The sequence below is a fragment of the Empidonax traillii genome, unplaced genomic scaffold, assembly GCF_003031625.1.
Source record: "Empidonax traillii isolate 1590-97213 ecotype Southwest subspecies unplaced genomic scaffold, ASM303162v1 scaffold1915:size109364, whole genome shotgun sequence".
Lineage (NCBI taxonomy): Eukaryota > Metazoa > Chordata > Aves > Passeriformes > Tyrannidae > Empidonax > Empidonax traillii.
Genome location: NW_020957108.1, coordinates 45,705 through 58,924, shown reverse-complemented (window position 1 = coordinate 58,924; position 13,220 = coordinate 45,705). Strand labels below are relative to the sequence as shown.

Genomic DNA, 13,220 nt, shown 5'->3' with positions numbered 1-13,220 from the left:
CCAGCCTGTCATTCCTACTTGGAATAATCCCCTCTGGGGTGATTAACAGCAATTTCATTATCTGCCAGGATTTAATTAAGAAGGCCTGTCCTGTTTACATGATCTACAAGGAGGTAGCTGATGTTGGGGCTGTGCTGGGAAGAATTTATACCCCTCGTGGGGAAGGCTGAAAAGTTTTTTTTTTTTGATGGTGAAAAGTCACTTTTGAAACTCGAAAGAGTCGGTTTTTGCCTTGAAATTCAGGCAGAACAATTCATTTCCAGCTCGAGGAAATGGGAGGAGCACTAATCTAACATTTAAAAAAAAAAAAAAAAAAAAAAAAAAAAAAAAAAAAAAAAAAAAAAAAAAAAAAAAAAAAAAAAAAAAAAAAAAAAAAAAAAAAAAAAAAAAAAAAAAGAAAAAAAAAAAGAAAAAAAAGCTCTGGTTCTTTTTCTTCAGGGGTAGGGAAAAAATAAAAAAATACATCAATCTTGGGCTTTTCCCTGTTTTCCACTGTCTTTTCCTGCTCTATAAACTCATTAACCCAACGTTGGGCCTCATTTGAGCTGTTTGGAGGAGTCCCTTTTGTAAGCCAAATATTCCAGGCACAGGGATTGCTGGGAGTGGGGGCAGGAGAACAAGCATTGCTCCCTTCTGTTATCCCTGGTTTCCCTTCAAATCCTGTGGCTTCCCAAGGGAATTTCCATGCCCTGAAGCTGGGCCTGAGCAGCACCTCGTGCTGGGATGGCAGAGGAGGAGAGGGTGGGATGGGGTCAGAGGAACATCGGGAAGGCAGTTTGGCAGGAGGGAAAAGCACTGTCAGCGTTAAGGGAATAGGAACACTCCTTATCCCTGTGCCTCAATCCCTTCATATGGGTGTGAGGACTCACTGTGGAAAAGGGAGAGCCTGGGAAAGCTGGGAGATGCCCTCAGGAATGAATGCCAGCCTCAACGAGCAGGTTTTTCCCCGATGCTTCACCCTCCCCATCCCATCCCATCCCATCCCATTCCTTCTTCCTTTCCTTCTGGCGAGCTCAGCTTGCCACAGCTGCCTGAGGTTTAGCTGATCTCGTTGGAGACTTTGAGGGACAGCATGGAAAGCTTCTCCTGGGCTGCCTTGTCGCCGTGCTCCTCCTCGGGGAACTGGATGCTGTGGCTCTCGTCCCCCTGGGGCAGGAGCTGCGGAGCCGCCGCCGCCACCGGCCTAGGGGAGTGATGGTCCACGTCTGCAGTGAGAGCAAGGACAGCAATCTGCACACACAGGAGTCTCCACACGCCTCCAGGAGGGTCCCCAACGCGAGGGGAGGACACAGAGGGGTGGAATCGAGGGGCGGTTTGGGGCGGAAAGGGCGTTAAAGCCGCTCCGCGCCTTCCGTTGGAGCGGGTTGCTCCGAGCTGGCCTGGGATGCTTCCAGAGGTGGGGAATCCCCTGGGCAATCCATTCCAGGGTCTCACCACCCTCCCAGGGAAAGGATTTTTTTTTTTTTTCCCCAATATCCCATCTCACCCTGCCCTCTGTCAGTGAGGTCGGACTGGATGATCCCTTTTCCCACCCCAACCGTTCTGAGGGAAACTCAGCGACGCGCCCAAAACCGCTGGGTGAATCCGTGTTAATCCCATTTACCCAGCTCCATTTATACCCCACTCAGCCTCCTGAAGAGCCCCTGGGGGTGCCCTTACCATCAGCTACGAAATATTTGCCCTTCAGTGTCCAGATGCAGAAGTGCAGGAGGAAGGTGAGCAGGATGAGCACGAACACGGCCACGGCCGTCAGGATGGCCAGGATGGTGGTGGACAGGGAGCTGGGGGGGAGGGCAGCTGCAATTAAAGAGATTTAATCAGAATTAAGGGGTTATGTGCCCAGAGTGTCGTTAAATGAAAGGTATTTCAAGGAAATTCAGGGATTGATTTGGTTTTTCGGGGGGGAGGGATAATTTCCCAAGGAAAGAGCGCGGGTTCCAAGTCAAGGGTGCGATGGAATAATGAAGAAAGGGAGAAAGGAGAAATGAAAGGGGGAAAGGGAAAGAAATAAGGAAAGGGACTGAAAAAACAAAAGGAAGAAAAAGGAAAGGGAAAGGGAAAGGGAAAGGGAAAGGGAAAGGGAAAGGGAAAGGGAAAGGGAAAGGGAAAGGGAAAGGGAAAGGGAAAAGGAAATAGATAAAGAAATGGAAAGAGAAATTAGAAGTAGAAATAGAAAATAGAAGTAGAAATAGAAATTAGAAATAGAAATAGAAATAGAAATAGAAATAGAAATAGAAATAGAAATAGAAATAGAAATAGAAATAGAAATAGAAATAGAAATAGAAGAATGTGTTGGTTGGAAGGGAACCCCAGAGGTCACTGTGAGAACCCTTCATGCAAACCCCTCCTGTCTCATCTCCTCCTTGTCCAAGGTCTCTCCCACTTGTTCTGTCTCTTCTGTTTGTTTTTTTTTTGAAGGATTTGGGTTCACTGTGTCCTGCCCAGCATCTCACCAAGCCAGATTTCCCCCCCTGTTTTTTCCTCACAGGAGCTGAAATCAGCAGCGTGTTTGCAGTTTCTCTCCGCAGAACTGGGAATATTTTTGGATAATGGGCCCAGATCCAAAAGGCACCAATTCCCTGCAGGGACAAGGGGCTGGGAAAGGGCAGGAGCAGAGGAGTTGGGTGTCTGTGAGGTGCTCAGGACCCCCAAACCCTGCAGTTTGATCCACGGTAAGACCTGGAAGTCCAGTTCTGGGTGCCGTGGGCTCAGCCAAGGGAACCAAGCCATGGTCTTCCTAAGAAAACCCAACATTTCAGTGGAAAACTCATAATCTGCCAAATAAATGTGCTCCATCCAAGGACCACTGGGCTTTTCTCTACCTGGGTTACTGGCAGAGCTTTGGATCTTTGCCCACATCAACAATTCCAACCCGTGTTAAGGTTCCAGGGAACACAGGTAGAATTCCCCAAATTCCCGTTCCCCCCAAGGCCTGGAGGGATAAAGAGGCAGCAAATCCCTCTGGAGAAACGCAGGGAAAAGTTGCCGAGGAATTCTCAGAGGGGGGAAATTCGGGGGGAGAAGGTACCTTGCTCCACATCTCCAGCAGAAGGAGGGAAGCCACACTTGGAGTTGTGGGTGCTGTTGCCTCGGCTGAGGGTCACAAACCCGGATCTCTCACAGCTGCAGGAAGGACCAGAGGCACTTTCAGAACATCCCTGTTTTCCCTTCATTCCTCTCTTCCCTTCCCTTTCCTTTCATCTTCTTTTACTCATTTCCTTTAATCCCCTTTTACAGCAGGGCAGGTGAAGTTGTTGCTGTTCCCCCAGAAAATGCCACCTCACAACTTCTTTAGGGGCCCATTTTCTTTACTCTCTTTCTTTCCAGGGATGTCCCTGATTGGAATAATCTTTCCCTCAGTTCGAGCTGGACTTGGGAGCAAGTTGAAAACACAGCAGTTTGTCTGAAGTTCTGCTTTGAGACTGACTATAAAGGCTGAAGAGACATGTCTTGATTAATTTAAAAAGCTCATCAGTTAATCTCATGGGTGGTCTCGTCTTTGATTCGGTTTTACTTTCCAATTACTAAATATTAAATTATATACAGAATTAACTTATTTATATTAAACATTAAGTTACACATAATATTAACATTATATATAAGATCTTAAATGATACAAAATATTAAATCTATAAAATTATGTATAATAATATGTAATTATTTGAATTGTTGAGTATTAAATATTTAAATTGTATTTAAATTTTATTTAAAATATAAAGTAATGGTAATTTATTATAATATTATTATTGTAATATAATAATAATAATAATAATAATAACAATAACAATAATAATAATAATAATAATTTGAAAGCCTATTTTCCAAGCAGGGAAATGTCAATAAATCCATACTCTGTCCAGTTCCTACACCAGCCATTCTTCACATCAGAGTAAGTTCCCGTCCCACAGGGTTTGCATTTGAATACGAAATCTGTTTCTCCTGCAAGAAAAGAGAATGTGAAGGGTTAGAGCCTGGATGGAGAGGTGGAAAAAACACGGATTAGAGCACGAGGAATTCCCTCTGTGTCACAAATCAGCCCCTGGAGAGGCTCCTCAGCAGCTCTGGCCCCTTTTTGGAGAGCAGAGGTGCAGAGAGCCTGATGGGACAGCTCAGGGAGGGCAGTTTAGAGCCCCCACAGACTAAAACAGGCTCTTCTGGGCTGTTCCAGGCAGGAAAGTAGCCCTGGAAGTCTGAGCACACGAGTGAGAGTCTGACATTTAGGATGGGAAGGGGGTTTGGCACAGGGGCCACAGCAGAAATGTCACTTTTGTCTGAGCCTCCCCAAACCAGGGGAGCTTAATAAGCATATTTAGGAATATTATCTATATATAAATACATATTATATATTATATTTTTATATTATATTATATTAATTCTATTAAAAGCCTAACAAGGCTTTTTTACACATATTCTACCCAAGGAAGTGGGAGAGGGCAGTGCCATTCCCAGGCTCAGGCAGACCCTTGCAGTGAGTTCTGCCTTGGTGCAGTTACCAATCCTGGTGAGCTCCTCTCCCTCAGCACACTCTGGCACCCTCCTGCAGTACTGGCAGTTCTCATCACCACATCTGTGGCCCTGGGGACACCTGCAGTCGTGGTCCTTAATGCCTTGGCATGGATTGTTGCCTCCTGCCAAAAAAAAAAAAAAAAAAAGAGTGAGTTTGGACTTGCCACAGAGCCCACAGGTTCCCATCAGCGGGCTGACAATGTGGGGAAAATGAGTTTTGTCATCAGTTTTGTCGTGAATCCTGAAGCTGTGTGATGTTAAAGGAAAAAAATCTGCGTGGAAATGCTGCCTTGGTTCAGTGGTGGGGTTAGAAAGCCACAGAGAGCGGCGAAGATTATTTCCTGAGATTGGGGGTGGAACGTACAGGATCACCAAGGGGCTGCCCACACCTTCCTGTGCTTGCTGCCCTCCCCTCACTGACCTTCAGAACTCCACCGAGTGTGCAGGGAGTGGAAACAGCCTGGGGATGATTCTTTCTGACAGTCATACCTTGTTCAGCTCTGGCTGCCTTGAGGGATGGCACTGAAGAGCAGAATGATTGCCCCTGGGACCGTGGGAGGGGCCAGGAGAACCCTCTGCTGCTGCCTTAATTCCACTTAAAATGCCAGGGGAGTCACAATCAGGGGCACACACGGTGGGTTGGGTTGGGAGGGACTGTGAAGATCATCTTGTTCCACCACTTTCCACCAGCCCAGGTTGCTCCAGCCTGGCCTTGGACGCTCCCAGGGATGGGGCAGCCACAGCACAACCCATGCCAGGACCTCCCCACCCTCCCAGGGAAGGATTCCTTCCCAATATCCCACCTAACCCTGCCCTCTATATGCATCACCACCCTGAGATCAGGCAAGAACACAGGTGAGAACCAGTGATCACCTGAGATGTGGATTGAGGGATGAGCACAGGTGAGTGGCCACCACCCTGGGCAACCTGTCCTGTGCCCAACCACCCTCTGGGAGAAGAACCTCGGCCTGAGATCCAACCTGACCCTGCCCTGGCACAGCTCCAGCTGCTCCCTGAGTCCTGCCACTGGTCACCAGAGCTACCATGGTGAGGATCCAAGGCTCATCCTGAATTTAGGGCTCAGAGGAAACTCTTCTCAGTTTACTCTGCCCATCCAGCTGCTCAAGACACAAACAAACCACCCCTGACAAAGAGGACACCACACCCCCCCCACACCCCTTTTCCTTACCTGCTCCAAAGTTGCATTTGGGGCAGCATTTCTCTGCATCTTTGCTGATGATTTTCCTCTCCCCATCCCGGCACTGCAGTGCCAAGCTCTGCTGTGCCCAGAGCCCCAGGCACAGCACCGGCAGCAGGAGGGCCGGGGAGCCAAGGGACCCGAATTCCCTCATCCAGGGGGTCGTGTCTGGAGCGGACAAACCCAAAACCCAAAAGTGTCGGGGCTGTCCTGCCTGAGGGCTCCTTCCTCTGGCGCTGCAGCAGGTGCTGGGCTTTTTGTGGCCTCGCTCTTCCTGCTTTTGGGAGGGGCGGGGAAATGGTTTTATCTGCGTCACCGGCAGGGCTGAGCAGCACCAGGGACTCCAGGGGGGAGAGGAGCAGGTGGAGGGCAAGGTGCACCCCGATTTTCTCTCCAGGGGGTTTGCAGGTGGATGTACCGCTGGGAATTAAAGCAGGTTGAGTCCTTGGGTGGATTTGGTCCAGCCAGGTTGTTTCATTCGTGGAATCGTGGAGTGTTTGGGTTAAAAGGGACCTTGAAGATCATCCAGTGCCACCCCCTGCCATGGGCAGGGACACCTTCCACCAGCCCAGGTTGCTCCAAGCCCCATCCAACCTGGCCTTGGACACTTTCAGGGATGGGGCAGCCACAGCTCCTCTGGGAATTCCATCCCTCACAGCCAAGAATTTCTTCCTAACATCCAATCTACGATTCTAAACCTCCCCTCTGTCAGTTTGAAGCCATTCCCCCTTATCCTGGCACTCCAGACCCTTGGAAATAACCTCTGTCTCCTGTCAGCTCCCTTCAGGCACTGGAAGGCCACAGTCAGGTCACCCCAAAGCTTCTCCTCTCCAGGCTGAACAATCCCAACTCTCCCAGCCTTTCCCTCTGTCCACCAGAAGAGACAAGGGCAGGCTGGTGGTACCAGGGGAGCTCAGCAGCAAACAACCACCACCAGCAAGGCCTAAATACCCAAGAGCAACATGAATCAGAATTTTTTAGCCCAGTGTCACCCAGGGAACAACAGAGAAGGGACCTCTGAGGGCCCCACTGGTCCCCTGGGCAGGTGGGACCCAAGGGGACCCCTCTCCTGGTGAGGGCTCTGCAGTTGGCAGTTGGCCCAGGTGGCACCTGGTGTTTATCAGAGCAGGAACTGATCATTTATTTATTTCTCTCTCTTTTGACTGTTGGGGTTTGGGGGTTTTTTTTTTGTTTCCCCCCCCCCCCCCCAAAATTGCTCTGTACATGTTTTTCACTCTTGTTCAAGCATTACAGTCGGGCACAGATATGTCAGATGGTGGAACATTTACAGTCAGATCACAGACAACGGTTGCTTGAGCCAAGTCTAAACCTCCAGAGTCAGCAGTGACCTTTCAGAGGTAACCTGACTATCTGGCCTTAGAATCTTTGGTTTTTCTTTTTTAAAGCCAGCTCTTACCTGTGTCTGCTGGAAGGTGACATTTCAGCTGTCAGCCCCTTCAGAGACCCCAAAATCAGGGGTCCACTTCCCACCCCGACCTCCACAGGGGAAAGGACTCAGTTCCAGCCCCCCCCTGTCCATCCCCTACCTGGCTCAGGGCAAACTGAGGCTGACACATCAGTGCACGTTGTGATGGAACAGGGAAAATGCTGTGCCAGGGGAGGGTCAGGTTGGACATCAGGAGGAATTTCTTCATGGAAAAGGTGGCCAAGCATTGTCCAGGGAGGTTTGGAGTCCCCACCCCCGGAGGTGTCCAAGGAAAGGGCTGGGCTGGACGTGGCCCTCAGTGCTCTGGGCTGGGGGACAGGGTGGGGATGGGTCAGAATTTGGAATCAATGACCCTGGAGGTCTTTTCCAACCCCAGTGGTTCTGTGATTCCATGAGCTGGCTGTGAATTCTGCTTTTGCCCACCTTCAGGACATCCAGCTGTGAGCTAAACCCACTGAAAACACTCCAGGTTTCCTCTTTGGCCCCTGGAGCCACGAGTTGCTGACCTGTCCAAATGACTCATCTTTTCTGAGGGGCAAGAAACCCCCCCCCCCCCCCCCCCCCCAAACTAAAAGAAAACCAAAATAAAAACTCAGCACAAATCGCTTCTCAACCCCAAATTAATTCTTGGGACTTCAGCAGCTTTACTGACACCGCTTGACTTTCACGTCAGCAGTGAGAGAACTTTGTCACCAGAGAGAATATTTGGTTTCCTGGCGCTGAGTTTTTGCTGATTACCCATCATGGATGACCCAAGCAAAGCCTCCAGTTCTCCTGTAAGAGGCTCTTCACGTGAAATCTGCGTAATTGCTGAATGACTAATGAGCTCTGTTGGGCCCAAACTGCCTTGTGAGCTCCAGCTCATCGAGTGGAAAACTCGGGGAATACCTGCAGGATTCACGTCCAGCAGTGCCAGCTCACCCAGTGTCAGCCAAAGATTTAGGGGTGAAAAAAAAAAAAAAAAGCTGGAGGGCACATGATTTGTCTGCTGCCTGAAAGCAGGAGATAAAATTGTTGTGTTCCTTCCTTTTTTTTTTCCTAGAAGTTCTGCTTTTAGGCCAACCTGGAGGCTTTGAAGTGACAGGACTGGGGGCTGCCAGACCTTGAGTTCTTCTTGCAGTGCCTGATTTGTCCCACAAGGGAGGATCTCACCTGGCCCAGGTGAGATCAACGGTGACACAACCCTGGTGGGGTCATAAAACGAGTTAAAGCCTCACCCCAAACCCCTCAGGGCTTTACAGGGACCCCCTGGATCCTTCCCAAGGGACCTGCTCAGCAAGGTCACCTGTGCAAGGGGTCGCCTCTCTGGGTTCCAAAAGTGGTGGATGAGCCCAGGGAGTAACAAAGCTGAATTCCCAGAGGGAAACTAAACCAGACAGAGGGGAAAAAAAAAAAAAAAAGAAAAGAAAAAAGAAAACAAACAAACAAACAAAAAACCCCAGCCAGGCCTTTTGTTCTCCTCCCTATCTCAGCTCTGGTGTCTGTCTGACCTTTCTGAGGTCTCTCATGGCAAACCTGAGTCATGTCGAGGCTCCTCTGAAGCAGGGGGAGGTTGTGAAGAGAAAAGGGAGGGAGATAAAGGATAAAGTTACAGATCTAGGAGGGGTTTTCAGGTATTTTTAAAAATAATTGTAATCACTACTGTAAAATGAAACACGTCTGGAACTGCCAAGTCTGAGAGGAGGTTTCAAGAGCTGCAAGACCCAGCTCATTTTTTCCAGTGTGGCTCTCAAATATTGTCTGTTCTTGCCTCAAATCCTTCTCCAAAACTGAATGGCTGCTGTCTGTTCTTGCCCCAGTCCCCCTCCAAAGCTGAAGGCAGCACTGCAATAATGGGAAGGGAAAAAAAAACCCAAACCCTAATTTTAAACAAATATTTTTGATAAAACTCCAGGCAGAGAGAAAAAAATACTGTGGGTAGAAAGAAAAGAGGACTTCAGGTTTTGTTTGGTTTTCCTCCTGGGTTTTTGGTAGCAATCCATAAACAATGGAAGGGGCTGTAACTCGTGGGTAGTGCAGCTGAAAGGAAGTGGAATTATCCACGGGAAAAAATGGCATTATTCTCACTCAGAAATACAGTTATCAGTCACTTTTACAGATGGTTCTTAAAACCATCAGGAGGCCAAGTTTTAGTGGCAACATTCAGGCACAAAGCAGCCCAGCCCAGCGTTACCAGCTCAGACTGGGGTGAAAAAAGCTCAAGTGTCTCTCGAGTGCCTGAAAAAAAGGGGAAATCTGAAAGGTTGAAAAACAGGAACTCACTTGGCGACAAGGCCTGCACCTCTGAGAAGGGAAAGTTTCATTTCTGGCAGTGGGAAGACGAGCGTGGGCAGAGGCAGCACCAAATCATTCACCTCTCTCTGCCCGTGTGCAGCCACTTCCTGGCATTTTTAGGGAGGACTGGACCAAAAAAAATCCAAGCAAGCTTTTCACAGAAGAGTGACAATGGCAATTAAAAATAAAAATTGCTGCTCCTCCACTTCCAGGGAAATATCTGTGTTGTTTTAGTTAAACTGGCAACCCACCGGCACCCAAATCCTCAGCAAATCCAGTCCCAGATCCCAGACTGCTTCGGCTTGGAAGGGAGCAGAAAGACAATCTCATTCCAACCTCCTTCCAACAGGGCTCCCTGTAAATGCCTTCAATCCCATCAAATATTAAGTTTTTTGACGGGATTGCACAGCACAGGGATGGGATCCAGCTCTAGGGCAGGGATTGTCTGTCCAGAGGAGCAAAGGCAGCTCGTCCTCAGCTCCCCCAGCAGGGCCAGCATCTGTTCTTTTCTCCAGGTAGAAAGGTTTTTGGGGAATCTCTGGCTGGGGGAGGCTGCAGGAAGGCACAAGAACACTCTGTGCTGGGGCACCTTCGTGTGTAGCTGAGGCAGGAAACGGAGGGGGATTCCTGGAAGCAGCTGATGAGCCCACAGGACGGGAGGCGGGGGGGACAGCAGCGCCTCTGCCACACCAGCAGCTCTGTGGTGTGTTCCTGTGGGTTGCCCTTCTCATAACCCACAGCCCCACGCGGCTCAGGAGTTATCAGCACCTTACTCACTTCCAGGGAAACGTGGTCCCTGCCCCGTGGGCCCCACGAGCTGCTGCCCACGGGCTGATGCTCATCTTCGGAGAACCCGCGGGGGGTGTTCCCTGGAATCCCTCCTCGCGGTCCCCCACGGCCACCCCTGCCACCCCACCCCCTGCAGGGCCACGGGGCACGTTCAGAGACCTCTCCAGGGCTCTTGTGGAGGGGCTGAGCCATCCCCCCATGACCCCTGTGGTCAGAGCTGGTGCCAGGCCAGGCTTGCAGGGCAAACACTGCAGAGGAAGCCAAGGACGATGCAAGGAGAGAACTCGAAGCTGTGGCTGATCACTTGGTGATCACAAATCACCCAGGGACACCCAACAATCCCACCCTGTCCCTCAGAGCCTTGTCCAAACCCTCCTGGAGCTCTGACAGCCTCAGGGTCGTGACCAAACCCTGGGGAGCCTGTTCAGTGCCCAACCACCCTCTGGGGGAAGAACCTTGTGCTGAGATCCACCCTAAACCTCCCCCAACACAACTTCAGGGCACTCCTGGGGTCCTGTCCCTGCTCACACCCTCCCCTCAGTCCCCTCTGCTCCAGTTTAACCCTGCTTCCCACAGGAATTCTTTGCTCCCAATCCCACACACCACACGCCCTGCAGAGCTGCGACCACGCCTTTATTTCCCACAGGTGCCCCTCTTTGTATACAATACAAAAGTTTCTATACACTGTATATGCACTTGCACACAGGAAACCCCTTGCTAAAGTCCACCATATGTATAACATATAAGGAAATTTATGTCTAAATACCCCTGGTATTCTTTTGAATACATTTTCTGCTGCCTCTCCTGGCACCTGCTTGGGTGCTGCGGATCCCAAGTCCCATTTCTGAGGGATTGTCTACGGAGGAGACGCACCTGAAGTGCAAACCCCTTCTGAACTGTGGCACTCTCAGCTCTGCTGCCTCTTGAACCTTCCCACTGAGGCCTCTCAGACACACCCAGAGCTGCTCCCACCAACACTCCAAGTTCCTCCCAGATTTTTTTATGATTTTTGAACTTGCTGTTTAACTCCAGGCTGCTTCACCTGGGGGGAGAACCTCAGAGAAATGAGGGTCAATTCACACCAGGTGGGGAGGTTTAGTGGCAGGGATGGAGGGCACTGCTCTGGTCTGGGTGGGGGTTCCACTGACAGTGTGCTCAGTTTGGAATTAAACAGCTGCACAATGAAATAATCCCACAATTAAACAGCTCCACAATTAAATAATCCCACAGTTAAACACCTCCACCATGAAACACCTCCACACAGCCACAGAACAGGCACATCCCCTGGACCAACCCACGGGCTCAGAAATGCAGGAGACAGCAAAGGATGGGGAGTCAGTTCTTGATGAGGCTGGAATTGGAGTCCACCTGTTCCTCCTGGATAGGAATTCGACAGCTCCTGTCCTCTGGGAGACAGTTATAGAAATGAATATGGAATCAAAAGGAAGAGGGAATAAAAATAAATGCTAAATAAAAGTACTAAATAAAAAGACAAAAAAAATTTTAAATATAAAGAAATACTAAATAAAAATACTGAATAAAAACCCAAATAAAAAAAATTGCTAAATAAAAATAAAAATAGAAAATAAATGCTAAATAAAATAAATACTAAATAAGTAATAAATAATAACTAAATAAAAATAAATCCTAAATAAATACCAAATAGAAATGAATGCTACATAAAAATAAATACTACATAAAAATAAATACTAAATAAAAATAAATACTAAAAAAATAAATACCAAATAAAAATAAATACTGTAGAGTGGAAGGGGCAGGAAAAGGGAAGGCAGGGACTTGTCTGGTTTTGTGGATGATCATAAAAGGAGTGACATTTGGTGCTGGAAAACACCAGTGTAGGGATCAGGGAGGACACACTTTGCCCTGGATCTGGGGATGGAACCTAAGGCAGCTCTGGGTTATTAATTCTGAATATCAAATTCGTCCCTTCTCAGTCACACCTTCCCTGTGTTTGCAGGAGACCCATCAGGACACTTCCCTTCTACCTGGGCAAAAAAAAAAAAAATTCCCATTTTACTCTTTAAAAAAAATCCATTCTGGATCCTGCCTGTGCTGAAGAGAATTCCCTGCAGGAAAACTGGAAGGGGGGAAAAAACAGACAGAGGTTTTAAAACACTGTGACCTCCATCCCTCAGGACCAAACAGGGGCTAAAACCTCTGCAGGTGACACTTTCCACTCAGCCAGGCAGGTTTTAGAATGATTACTTATGAATTTTCCAGTAGAGGGGGCCTGATTGTTCTTTTTCCCCCGTATGTTTTTCCCTCCCTGAAAAGAAACTCACTCTGATTGTTGCTTCCACGAGGCCTCCCCTTGTTCTCTTTTCTGGCTGCTTGGATAATCAGCAGGAGAATGGATATTCCACTCACCACGAGCAGGATCAGACAGAGCAGGAGAAGGGAGAGAGAGCCTGGGAAAAAAAAACCAGAAAAATCCCTTTGATTTCCCTTCCCAGGAAAAAAAATAATCAGTGGGATTTCACCCCCCAGGAAAATCACCTCCCAGGTGGGATTTCACCTCCCAGGGGAGCAGTCTGAGGTGAAAATCCCTGCTCAGTTCTTGCCAACCAAGCCCAGTCCCCTCCTTACCCCAGTTGGTGTCTGTGGGGTCGCTGGGATCGGGGCAGATGGAAGGACCTTCCCCGGCTTGGGGTGGGGTGGAGATGGTGGCAGTGGAGCTGTTATCCATGTGGGAAGTGGTGAGGAGACTCCAGGCAGGGCTTGCAGTCCCAGGGACCTCTGGCAGCGGGCCAGGACTGCCACAAACAGCATCCTGGGCCTCTGTCCCTGCTCGGAGGATGCTTTTCCCAAGGCTGCTGCAGCTGGGAATAAAATCAGCGGGATTTTTCAGGCACTTGCTGCAATGACTTTCTAAATTATATCCACCTGAGCGACCACCACAACCCTTGTTTGGTCACCACAAGCTCGGGGTTTACCTTTCCTACAGTCCACAGATAACGTGGAGAACAACCAAGATGTGCAAGAACG

At 49.0% G+C, this 13,220-nt stretch overlaps 2 protein-coding genes across 2 annotated transcripts in view; both read right to left on the bottom strand.

The window, feature by feature from the left end:
- Positions 1-1,038: 1,038 nt before the first annotated feature.
- On the bottom strand, positions 1,039-5,858 carry TNFRSF18 (TNF receptor superfamily member 18). Its single transcript, XM_027909015.1, has 6 exons — positions 5,696-5,858; positions 4,494-4,628; positions 3,852-3,939; positions 3,029-3,123; positions 1,660-1,803; positions 1,039-1,205 (listed from the first exon to the last, which is right to left on the bottom strand). The coding sequence occupies exons 1-6, from the start codon at positions 5,856-5,858 to the stop codon at positions 1,039-1,041; spliced, it is 792 nt and encodes a 263-aa protein (XP_027764816.1).
- Positions 5,859-11,541: 5,683 nt separating this feature from the next.
- The window catches only part of TNFRSF4 (TNF receptor superfamily member 4), a 10,722-nt gene continuing 9,043 nt past the window's right edge, over positions 11,542-13,220 (bottom strand). The window contains exons 7-9 of the mRNA XM_027909012.1: positions 12,822-12,971; positions 12,518-12,643; positions 11,542-11,620 (exon numbers count right to left, since the gene is read on the bottom strand). Of these exons, the coding sequence (XP_027764813.1) occupies positions 11,550-11,620; positions 12,518-12,643; positions 12,822-12,971 (347 nt within the window). The 3' untranslated portion in view covers positions 11,542-11,549. The remainder of the gene's footprint in view (positions 11,621-12,517; positions 12,644-12,821; positions 12,972-13,220) is intronic.

Excerpts from the sequence above, each read along its gene's own strand:
- TNFRSF18 (XM_027909015.1), bottom strand. The coding sequence starts at position 5,858 with ATGAGGGAATTCGGGTCCCTTGGCTCCCCGGCCCTCCTGCTGCCGGTG. Across the intron at positions 4,629-5,695 it reads CAAATGCAACTTTGGAGCAG|GAGGCAACAATCCATGCCAA; the intron begins GTAAGGAAAAGG and ends TTTTTTTGGCAG. Across the intron at positions 1,804-3,028 it reads TGCTGGAGATGTGGAGCAAG|TTGCAGCTGCCCTCCCCCCC; the intron begins GTACCTTCTCCC and ends AAATCTCTTTAA.